This window comes from Mya arenaria, chromosome 7 (assembly GCF_026914265.1).
Source record: "Mya arenaria isolate MELC-2E11 chromosome 7, ASM2691426v1".
NCBI lineage: Eukaryota > Metazoa > Mollusca > Bivalvia > Myida > Myidae > Mya > Mya arenaria.
Window position 1 is genome coordinate 70,598,822 of NC_069128.1, and position 12,113 is coordinate 70,610,934.

The following is a 12,113-nucleotide window of genomic DNA, read 5'->3' on the forward strand; positions in this document are numbered from 1 at the left end:
TCCGGGCAAAAAGACATTATAGTTCGTGGTAGGCTTAGAGAACATTTAGATTTTTGGAAACGAATTTGTACAAATGATTTCATAATAGACACAATAGAAAACGGTTATAAAATCCCTTTTTATTCTTTACCAGCATCTTGTTGTTTAAGGAATAATAAGTCTGCTTTAGATAATTCTGAATTTGTTTCTGAAGCCATAAATGATTTGTTAATAAGAAATTTAATTCAAGTTTGTGAGTCTAGGCCTCATGTAGTTAGTCCACTCACTGTCAGTGTCAGGAGCAATCAAAAGAAACGTTTAATTTTGGATTTAAGAGTCGTTAATCGACATTTATGGAAACAATATTTTAAGTATGATGACATCAAAACTGCATTAGGCTTTTTTGAACAAGATTGTTGGATGATAAAATTTGACATACATTCAGCATATCATTTTATAGAAATCTACTCGCTTCATACTGAGTTTCTAGGATTCTCTTGGGTAAACAGCCTCGGTGAAACTGTTTTTTATAAATTTTTAGTCTTGCCATTCGGTTTAAGCAGCAGTGCTTTTATTTATAGTAAAGTTACTAGGCCCTTGGTAGCTAAATGGAGGGGTGAAGGCTTTAGAGTCATGATGTTTCTAGACGATGGTTTAGGTTCAAGCAGGACTTACGATAGTACTGTAGATCTAAGCGCTGTAGTAAAGCAAGATTTGATCTCCTCGGGGTTCGTTCCAAAAGCTGAAAAATGCATTTGGGTACCAGTTCAAAACATGCAATTTCTTGGAAATGATATAGATTCAAAAACAGGATCTTTGTCTATACCTCATGCTCGGCTTGAAAAATGTAAGGACACTCTTCAAGGTCTTGTTAACAGTGTACGAAGTCACAGTAGGGTGAACGTTAGAAAGCTAGCAAGTTTTACAGGTCAAATTATGTCCATGTCAATTGTCATAGGTAACGTTGCTCAGATTATGACACGTTATTTAAGTATGGACATTATTCAGGCCCCTCACTGGGATTTCTATGTGTATTTAAGCACACAAAGTAAGGACCAACTTCGTTTCTGGGAAAATGAGTTGCCTTCGTTAAATTGTAGAAGACTCTTTGAAAGTCATTCTTGCTCAAAGATAGTTTACACTGATGCTTCGTCGTACGCGTACGGTGGTTACGAGGTTAGTACAGTTAACGGAGTAGCACACGGTGTTTGGTCACCTGACGAAATGTTGAAGTCCTCCACGTGGAGGGAGTTAATGGCTGTGTATAGAGTCCTGTTGTCATTGGTTCAAAATTTGAGGTTTCAGAGGGTAAAATGGTTTACGGACAACCAATCCGTTTCAAAAATTGTAGCTAATGGTTCAATGGTACCTGAATTACAAGAAACCGCTTTAGATATTTATAGATATTGCGCGTCAAATTCTATTATCGTAGAAATGGAATGGATTCCAAGGTCCGAAAACGACAAAGCTGATTATTTGTCAAAAATCGTAGATTACGACGATTGGGGTGTTTCGCAAGCAATAGTAGATATGGTTCAGAATAAATGGGGGAATCTTGAAGTAGATTGGTTTGCGTCTGATTTCAATGCAAAATTGCCTTGCTTCTATACAAGATTTTGGAACAAAGGTTCCAGTGGCATAGATGCATTTACTGAGAATTGGTCTGGTAAATTTGGACTGTTCGTGTCACCAATTTGTATCCTTCCGAGAGTTATCAGGAAACTGATTACTGACCATGTGTTTGGAGTTTTGATAGTTCCGTACTGGCCGTCTTCAAGCTTTTGGCCTTTATTATGTCCACTTGGGACTTTTACACATGCAGTGTTAGACTGGATGTATTTACCAACATCAAAGAGTTTTTACACAATTTGCAAAAACGGAAAAGGGTTGTTTGGAAATAAGGATTTAAATTTCCAAATGTTGGCACTATTGGTTAAATTTTGATAGAAGGGAGTTAAATCATGTACTTATTTAGAGCAATTACAGTGCTTTATTATCTCCCTTTGCTCCACACAGCTGCACGTGAAACATAATTACGTTAATTGCGTTACAACATGCTCTCAAATTGTGGCATTTTCATTTTTAACCAGTCAATTTTGTTTTGCAATATATGATAATCACGAGTTTTTAATTCCTACAGCATATGATATATCGCCTTATGGCATATTTGTACGTTTGTACGCTGATCAATGACAAATATAAAATGCTTGATAGTACATTTATTCACTCTAAATGTTTTCAGTAGCCAGAAATTACTCTGTTGAAGGTTTAGAAGCAAATATTGTAAAATTTACACGTGAATTTTGGCAAACGTAACGCAAATTTATGTTTTACGTGCGTTATAGGTCGAGCGCTTTTTACAATAGTCTGTGAGACATATGCACAGTTATAGAAAATTTAGTTCTCACAATAGTACCTAAAGTACATAAATTTCAGATAAGGGTCTTGTAGACATAATTATTGCAAAGAAGTAATGCATTTTCATATATGTAGGCTTGACAGCCATTAGAATAGTCAGCGAAAGAAACGCACGCATTTATATATACAGGCTCGGCGGCCATTAGAATAGCCAGTTAAAGTGATGTACGCATACATATACGAAGGCCCGGCGGCCATTAGAATAGCCAGTTTTAGTTATGTGCTCATATAAATATGCAGGCCCGGCGGCCATTAAAATAGCCAGTTATGTGTTCATATAAATATGCAGGCCCGGCGGCCATTAGAATAGCCAGTACAAGTTATGTACTCACATACATATGCAGGCCAGGCAGCCTTGAGAATAGTCTTAGAATTTATAAAAAACTCCATGTGTTGTACTTATGTACTACGTTCATGTATTATGATTATGCAACAAAGGTTGAAAGCGTTCAAATAGCTTTAATAACTAGTTATATTCACAAGATATAAGTTTTGTTGTTTAATAGATTTAATAGTATCATTATAAAGTTAACATGTTTATATGTTCATTTTGCAAATAAAAGATACATTTAATTTAAAAAGATTTTTACATCTATTTTTCCAGATTCACAAACACGAGATAGACGAGCTGCCGGAGGTCTTGGCGGACAAGGTGGCCCTTCTCCCTCAGATACTGCAAAAGTCAAGAGCCGACAGCACGTGCAAGAACTATAATCAGTCGTTTCAAAGGTGGAAAGTTTGGGCTCTTTCAAACGGTTTCAGGATTAGGGACATTTTGCCCGCTAGGGCGTTTCCGGTGGCTATCTATCTAACTTCGTTAATACAGACTGCTTCTACAGCAAAACCTATTATATCAGCTTTCTATAGTTTAAAATGGATGCACGAAATTAATGGTTTTGTTTCCCCTACTGATTCAAAACTTGTTATTAATGTGTTAGAATCAGCAAAACGTATAAATTCTAGGTCTACGATTAAGAAGGAACCTATAACTGTTAGTATCCTACAAAAAATGTATGATAGTCTTTATGGTAAATGTAACCTAATGTCACAGAGAATGATTTGTGCATGTTTAATAGCCTTTTCTGGGTTTTTAAGAAGTGCTGAACTGTTAAAGATAAAGAGAAGTGATATTATTATAAGTACAGCATATATGGAAATATTTATAGAATCTAGTAAAACTGATCAATATAGAGACGGCGCATGGATAGTTATAGCGCGAACTGGAACTTTGTTGTGCCCTGTTAAGAATTTGGAAAAGTATATTCAATGGGCTGGATTTTCTGATGAATCTTACATATTTTGTAACTTGAGTGCTACTAAAACAGGATTTAAAGTCAGAAGTGTTAACAAGCCTATGTCTTATTCAACTCTTAGAGACTTGTTCATAAAAACTTTCAAACCTTTAGTTACAGACGTTCGTAAATATGGCTTTCATTCACTTCGTTCTGGCGGGGCTACGGCTGCCGCGAACAAAGGTATAAAAGACCGAATGTTTAAGAGACATGGACGTTGGGCGAGTGAAAAAGCGAAAGACGGTTACGTAAAAGATAGTTTAGAACAACGTTTGGTTGTTTCACAGTGCTTGGGTTTATAAATGATGAGTTCCGAATTAGTTTTGTTTTTTATAAAGTCGCTTTCCCGTTCTTTATAATTCAGTTGATTGGCCATGACGCTTACAACAAATTAAACATTTGTATACTCTACATGTTGTTTTTCGTCTTAGTACAAGATCGAATTAGTAAGATAGAGTGAGTAAGGATTGATTCTAGGGGAATATAATTTCTACGTTTGATTGAAAAGAATTAGGAGAAAATTGTTTCCCCTTGTATCGTTCCGAAACGATACGCCTGGGGGCGCTATGATTTCGCGCTCTATCGAGCACGTGTTTACCGTGCAATATTGAGTGATTCATTCAGCGCATGGTCACCAAGCTGTGTACAAGCATGTCCGACGTTTTTTTTATTTCAAAAAACTTAACGGGTTCATTCATAGCAAACATCGAAACTCATCATTATATTCTTGAAATCAGTATACATTATGATATACAAAATTTTGTCTTTATGTTTAACAAAAGTTGTGTTGTTACATAGATATATCAATGCTTTTTGAATAATTTCAATGAAAATGTGTTGTTTATGTTAGTATATGTTGAAATATGTGAAAATGTTTGTGTATGTACAGTTGATTGGCCATGACGCTTACAACAAATTAAACATTTGTATACTCTACATGTTGTTTTTCGTCTTAGTACAAGATCGAATTAGTAAGATAGAGTGAGTAAGGATTGATTCTAGGGGAAGTTTATTTTGGTTACTGGGCAATCAGAGATAAAGTAAGCGAGAGACAGTTTATTTTGATTACTGGGCAATCAGAGATAAAGTAAGCGAGAGACAGTTTATTTTGATTACTGGGCAATCAGAGATTGAGTAAGCGAGAGACAGTTTATTTTGATTACTGGGCAATCAGAGATTAAGTAAGCAAGAGACAGTTTATTTTGTTGAAAACAGTCGGAAGAACATGTATACGCAGAAACTCTTTACAATTGGAAAAAAACGAGTCTGGATATTTGCTGGATTAGATAGAAGAGGGAGAGTACCATTAAGAGTGAGGGCACTTACTAAGAGGGAGGGCACCACCAGCAAATTAGAAATCGCCAAGTGAAAAGGCATCTGTCAGAGAACATATTAATTGTTTCCCAACCATATACTTGCAGTACATGTATACACAAAATCTTAGCATTATGCTACAACGCCAATTATTTGCAATAATTTACTTGTAGCATTTTAGTCACTGAATTTTATTTTATAAGAATACATATATATTTTGCAATATTCAAATGTACATTGCATATTAATTTTACAATGTTCTTTTGTTCGTTACGTATCCACCACGTTACAAGTACATGCTTTAGATATTTATCTTTAATGCATATCACCCTAAGCGCATTTTGTTGTTAAAACGTCTTATTTCTAAATGCGGGGGTCCAGCATGGAAAAAAGTTATGTAATATTAACTTATTAATAGCCTTGTGACAGTCACGTGGTTGATACTGACCAAAAGATACTGATAAAACATTTTCTGGTTTTGACAAGCGTCGAGGATACACCTCTGTTAGGATTTCCTATCAATTTACAAATATATGAACATTTTAAACTAGTGAAATGGAATTGTTACCACTGTTATTCATTATTATCACAATCAAATAAAACACTTGAAACTTGTATGCTGTTTTACTTGGATACTTTCGAAGTGAGCGTTGGACAACTAATAGTTATAACAACATTGCTTCATAGTCGACTAAGACTTCGTGACTAACCGTGTATTCCGGACATTACTTTTACTACTACTACTTTTAAAACCCGTTACACGACCAGTTTTTCATCCTGTCATCAATTATAATAATGTATGCACTCTATGCTTAAAAGTGTGAGAAATTCGGCAAATACTGTAATACAGAAGCAGTTTACAGAAATACATACATTCATGCTTCCACCCACACTTCACGGCACCAATCCCAATCAAAAACCCACCCACCCACACCTCACCCACCTCCCCTCCACCCACCCCTCTAACCCCGCCCCTTCCCTCGACCCACACCTCACCCCACCCCTCCCTTCCGCCCACCCCTCTCACCCCGTACCCCCTCAACCCACACCTCACCCCACCATCCCCTCCACCTACCCCTCTCACCCCGCCCCTGCCCTCGACCCACACCACACCTCACCCCATCCCTCCCCTCCACCCACACATCACCCCCCCCCCACACACACACACACACACTCGCCCCTTCCTTCGACCCATACCTCACAACACCCCTCCCCTCCCCTCCACCAACACCGCCTCCCCTCCACCCACCATTCTAACTACGCCCCTTCCCTCGACCCATACCTCACCCAACCCCTCCCCTCTACCCACATCCCGCCTCACCCCTCTCCTCCGCCCACCCCTCTCATCCCGCACCTCCCCTCCGCCCACCTCTCTTACCCCGCCCCTCCCCTCGACCCACTTCTCACCCCACCCTCCCCTCCACCCACACCTCACCCCACCCCTCCCCTCCCCTCCACCCACACCTCACCCCACCCCTCCCCTCCACCCTCCATGCACACAAAAGAGACCAATGAAAGGCGTGTAACCATTACGAAAGTTTGAAATCTGAAGGGAAATTAGACGATGCAACTGAGCAGAAGAAACATGCCTATCAAGAGAGGAGGAAAATGTTCCGACAAGAAGCAAGGCACACGAGAAACAACCCTCAACTTTACCCATCAACCAATAAAGTTTGACCTGAAAGCTATTTTAACACCATTCAGTTTGATTGGAGAACAAATAAAACAACTTTTGTATTTTTTTCTTCTCTGATATATGTGAAATGGAAATGGTTTCTGTCATTTGTGGGGTTGAAACTCAAGGTAAAAGAGGCTCTCGTGAGGCAGTTTTTATATTGAATATAATTGTAGGTAAAATGTCTGTCCCCAATATCACAAAAAATACTCAAGTCAAATCTAAATCTCAGTCTCAACTCATTTTAGCACATAAAAGTATGATTAGAAATGTTGCACGTTTTTATACTTTTTAAAAACTGACTTTCTCATAAAATGCGTTGATAAAAAGATTTTAACAATATTTCAGAGAAAACTCATTTTTATGCAAAATATATATTCGAGTTATTGTTGTATGGCATTGATTTATACTCAAGTACATTTTTGGCTGTATAATATGGTTTTCATTGAAATCTATATCAAAGGTTTTAATCATTATATTCAATGATATCTGGTTTATAGGTCCGTGACATTTATAACTAATAGGATAAGTAATGTTTTAAACACAAGTGATCGTCACATAGCTTTGTCACTAAAATATGGCCCTTCAGTTCTTTTATATTTAAAAATATATATATATGTGGCCCTTCAGTCCATTAATATTGTTTTAAAATTAACAAAAACTAATTAAAATTGATAACATTTAATTTCAGTAATTTTTATAAATATATAATTATATACAAATATATTTCAAGTTATATTCTTAGAAATTTATTGAAATTTCATTTTATCAATTTTAATTATGTTTTGTTAATTGTGAAACAATATCAAAGGACTGAAGGGCCATATTTTAGTGACTAAGCTATGTGACGATTACCTGTGGTTTTAAAAGTGCACAAACACTGTAAATGGTCATTTTATTTAGACTAGGCAAAATAAACACTAATCTCTTTCAGATTAAAAACGATTTTATTATCTTTTTTCGTTTTCCTCAAAGTGATGAATTTTGGAAGTTGGGTTTTACATTTGAAAAAAGTAATTTAAAGGTGTTGGTTTTTGTTTAAATTAAAAATAAAATTAAAGGTTGAATGTAGCCTTAAGTCGACAACGTTCATTATAGAAATTTTAACCTTTCCAACGCGCCATTTCCTGTCGGTTCAAAGACAGTTTACATCGACAACACTCTTAGTTACACCAAATTATCATTGCTTACAAATGATATTAAGGTAAAAAAATTGAGCGATTTCTCAATTAAGTGTTTTTTCATATAAACGTTTCCTTTGCAACAGCTAATTTTCATTGATTTGTTTGAAAAATTATTCGCGAACGAGTATTGGCATGAAATTTGGATGCGGATTACTCGGACTTTGCCGTTGAATTTATGTAGAGGAATAGTAAACAAAACGTCTTGTCTTTGCTGTATGTATTTGCAATATTTTTGCTTAGAACGACACAAGCAAAAGCCAATAATGTATATTTCTGCAGTTATTTCAATTTATACAGCTGTTGATTCAGTTGTGAACCAAATACAACTAAACTTGTCGTATTTAAATGCCATTTGTTACTGTCGCTTCAAGCTATCACTAGCAGGGTTCGAATTAAGACTCGCATACTCGCAAAATACGAGCGACATTTGCAAATTGCGAGTGACTTTTTATTCAGGCTCGTAAAATTTTGCGAGTGTTTTTTTCTAGTCCACAAAATGTTAAAAGGAAAGTAGAATAAACATGAACTAAACTCCGCTACATAGTTGAGTGTAAACAGCCTATAAGTGGCATGTTTACACTACCAGTATAAAGATGACTGTACGGAGCCACGCTTTAGTAAGTTTTCAAAAATAGAACAAATACGGAAAAGGCCGAGTTTTGTCTCGAATCTTTCCGGGATGCTCCGAGGCGTGCGTAATACAAAGTGAGTAGAAATGACGTAATCGCCAAGCTCAATCATTGGCCAAATTTATCGCTTAAACCCCATCAACCTTTAAATATATTTCCGCCTAACTGTCAAAGTGAATAGACTTCGTCGATCAATATATTTCATGGTCCAAAGCATCAACGCTACATTTACTGTTGCTTTTATTTATTTTAAATTTATAATGTTATTGTTTTTAATACGTATAGATTTAATGACATCTGTAGCGTGCTTACCAAATGGGTATTACCCAATGGCGAGGGTAAATATACAAAGTGAAAAATGTCAAATTATTGGACAGCTTTGTTACCAAAAAGCGGCCAGCATCTGATGAGTCTTTCCGTATTTCCCAAATAGAATAAGCCATCAACACGTTCTAGTAGTCAAGTCACTCAAGATTGATACTTTTTAATATTCATAATATGTTCAGGTGTAAATTTCTACTTTAATTAGACAATATTATAAGGGAATAAAGCAAATAATAAAATTGCAAGTTAATTTTTCATTTTGTGAGTAGCCTCAAAAAGCACTCGCAAAGTTTTGCGAGTGCTCCTCAAAGTTAAATTCAAACCCTGACTAGTATTATATTAAGAAGAGCTGAGGAAACAGAAGGAGAACTGAACAATAGCAACAAAACCCTGGTTCTTAAATGTTTCTGGTCTAAAGCAACAATTCATGGGATACAACTTGTTTCTAACATTTTACCCAGTACTCTCAACTTTTCCGAGTTCTTGTCTACCTGCATATGCCGAGTGTTTCAGTTGTCAGGTCAATCACATCCCTCAATTAATGTTTATTTTATTTCAAAATTGTCTGTTTTAATTCAACATTAATTTAACAGTATGTTAACATGCAATCTTAGTCTCTTAAAATGCTTAAAAGTTAAATCCCATATATATAAGTGCTCAGCCCTTCACCAACACAGCCTTACACAGCCCCCTTGACACTGCTGACTGCTGAAAAAGTAGCGACACCTTTTCAAAACCTAGAGGGAGCCCTTGCCTGCCTTCATAAATATATGCCTATGATACTTTGAGATTGAGCATGGAACCATCCGCACCTGAAGCGAACAGTCAAACACAGAGCTTTAGATAGCCACAAATAATATAATATTGGACCTTTTTAAGATTGTTTTCATTGAGAAAAGTATTCGGTTTTAAGTCTTTCTATTAATTTCAGATAACTAGCACCATCAAAGATGATAGAAAGCGTACAAGTACGGCACAGAGGTGCGTACGACTTTGAGACACACTATGACAACTTGTGTGCCTTACAAGATTCCTGCCCTCTGACTGCAGTTAAAGCCCATCTATCACAAGGGGTGTTGGATTTGAATGGCGACCGAATCAGGTATGAGTTTATGTTCTAGTTGAAAAAGTTTTTAAGTTTAAACTTAAATTATTTCACAACAATGGGGAAGAAAGTTACATGAATTCATACATATCCTTACCAACAATACTAACATTAAATCTGGATTGGAATCATGTCCTAGCTAAGAATCAGGCAAAACTATATACTATATATACATACTACATACTACGCCCAAATTAATACTATATGTTTATACAGCCTTAGCCACATTTCTCCGTATCACGGTATGAAGTTAAGGAGTCTGATATTATATGTTTACAGGGCCAATGACTGGATGCCGGTCCTGAACACATTGAGGATCAACAAAAGTTTAGAGTTTGTAGCTATCCGTAGCTACTATACACCACCCTCTGATGATAATGGTAAGCTGTATAATGTTTCTTGATGGGCTTCTGAGTGAATTGCTTTTTAATTTTGGCAAAAACTATTGTGTAGGCATTTTTTAATGTAGCAGTCCCCACTAGCTCTTCATTAAAGTCATCAAAATGAGACTTTAGAAGCTCAAATTCTGAAATTAATGCTTGACATCCATATTTTTAAATCCAGAATTGACATTTTGTTGGTAAGCCTGGCAAGCATTTTACCAGTTCAAGACTTGCAAGCTTGTGCTTATTTCAACTACAACTATTTACATTAGGAAAGTTATAATCAGGTATTTTTTAAGCGCCTAGCAGGGGTTTATAGGCTGCAGTCCATGAAGTATTAATGTTGTACCATTTTAATTTTCAGAGAAAAAGGCAATGATTGAGAAACGCAAGACTCCTTCAGTTCGATCGAAAGAAATCACCTACCGCATGTGCAAGGCTCTAAAGGAATGTCTTGGTTTGACCCCGGTGTTGACGTGTCTAGAGATCCAGGGACTGCCGCTGCGAGAGAGGGATTTAAACACACTCATGAAGGTTTGTGTTCCGTTTATGTATAATGTGGGTAATATCAGGGCTTTTTCTATAGTACCCACGGGTCCGACTATCGGACCCATTCCCAAAGCAAAATATAAGATATTTTTCCCAATGTTCAGGAAAAAATCCCAATCAAAAGTAAAAAAAAAAAAGAAAGTCTTTTTACATGTACTGGTTTATTTTCAACATCCTAATAAATTATGTGATGTAAAGTTTTTTTGATAATTGAACTTGGAAATCATTGATTTTCATCACATTCAGATATCTGTATGAAATATTATCTGTCATGATTGATTTATTGCAATAGATATTTACACCCAAGGATTGATATTTCAGCCATTTTGGTTCTATTAAAGGGAAAAAAACTAATGTAAAATCATTTCCTAATTGCAGGAGACTAGACAGCTTTTTCTTTTAACTGTAAAATTTCCCAATTTTGGCATTTTCACGACGCAAAATTTCCCAAAATGGCTAGGGTCTTTTTCCCAAATTGGGCAGAAAAAGCCCTGTATGTCTCAGTTGATGTGTGCTTGTGATTGTTGCATTGATTCATTAGTTGCTAGGGTTTTAGCCAGTTTTTCAAAAGAACAGGGTGCTGCAGAAAAAGGACAGGTTGCTGCAGAAAAAGGACAGGTTGCTGCAGAAAAAGAACAGGGTGCTGCAGAAAAAGGACAGGGTGCTGCAGAAAAAGGACAGGGTGCTGCAGAAAAAGGACAGGGTGCTGCAGAAAAAGGACAGGGTGCTGCAGATAAAGGACAGGGTGCTGCAGAAAAAGGACAGGATGCTTCAGAAAAAGGACAGGGTGCCACAGAAAAAGGACAGGGTGCTACAGAAAAAGGACAGGGTGCTTCAGAAAAAGGACAGGGTGCTTCAGAAAAAGGACAGGGTGCTTCAGAAAAAGGACAGGGTGCTTCAGAAAAAGGACAGGGTGCCACAGAAAAAGGACAGGGTGCTTCAGAAAAAGGACAGGGTGCTTCAGAAAAAGGACAGGGTGCTTCAGAAAAAGGACAGGGTGCCACAGAAAAAGGACAGGGTGCTACAGAAAAAGGACAGGGTGCTTCAGAAAAAGGACAGGGTGCCACAGAAAAAGGACAGGGTGCCACAGAAAAAGGACAGGGTGCTTCAGAAAAAGGACAGGGTGCTACAGAAAAAGGACAGGGTGCTTCAGAAAAAGGACAGGGTGCTTCAGAAAAAGGACAGTGTGCTTCAGAAAAAGGACAGGGTGCTTCAGAAAAAGGACAGGGTGCCACAGAAAAAGGACAGGGTGCCACAGAAA

The 12,113-nt window shown here is 37.0% G+C and overlaps 2 protein-coding genes across 3 annotated transcripts in view; both read left to right on the forward strand.

Moving 5' to 3' along the window:
* The first annotated feature begins 1,203 nt into the window (after window positions 1–1,203).
* On the forward strand, window positions 1,204–6,529 carry LOC128241389 (uncharacterized). Its single transcript, XM_052958309.1, has 3 exons — window positions 1,204–1,287; window positions 3,002–3,126; window positions 5,854–6,529. The coding sequence occupies exons 1-3, from the start codon at window positions 1,204–1,206 to the stop codon at window positions 6,527–6,529; spliced, it is 885 nt and encodes a 294-aa protein (XP_052814269.1).
* Window positions 6,530–7,797: 1,268 nt separating this feature from the next.
* The window catches only part of LOC128241741 (centrosomal protein of 78 kDa-like), a 95,735-nt gene continuing 91,419 nt past the window's right edge, over window positions 7,798–12,113 (forward strand). Inside the window, exons 1-4 of one of the 2 annotated variants that reach the window (XM_052958804.1) lie at window positions 7,798–7,882; window positions 9,747–9,917; window positions 10,200–10,300; window positions 10,668–10,837. In XM_052958804.1, coding sequence (XP_052814764.1) covers window positions 9,766–9,917; window positions 10,200–10,300; window positions 10,668–10,837 — 423 coding nt within the window. In that variant the 5' untranslated portion in view covers window positions 7,798–7,882; window positions 9,747–9,765. Of the gene's footprint in view, window positions 7,883–8,029; window positions 8,076–9,746; window positions 9,918–10,199; window positions 10,301–10,667; window positions 10,838–12,113 lie in introns of those variants that run through there. The other variant, XM_052958805.1, reaches the window with a different exon arrangement.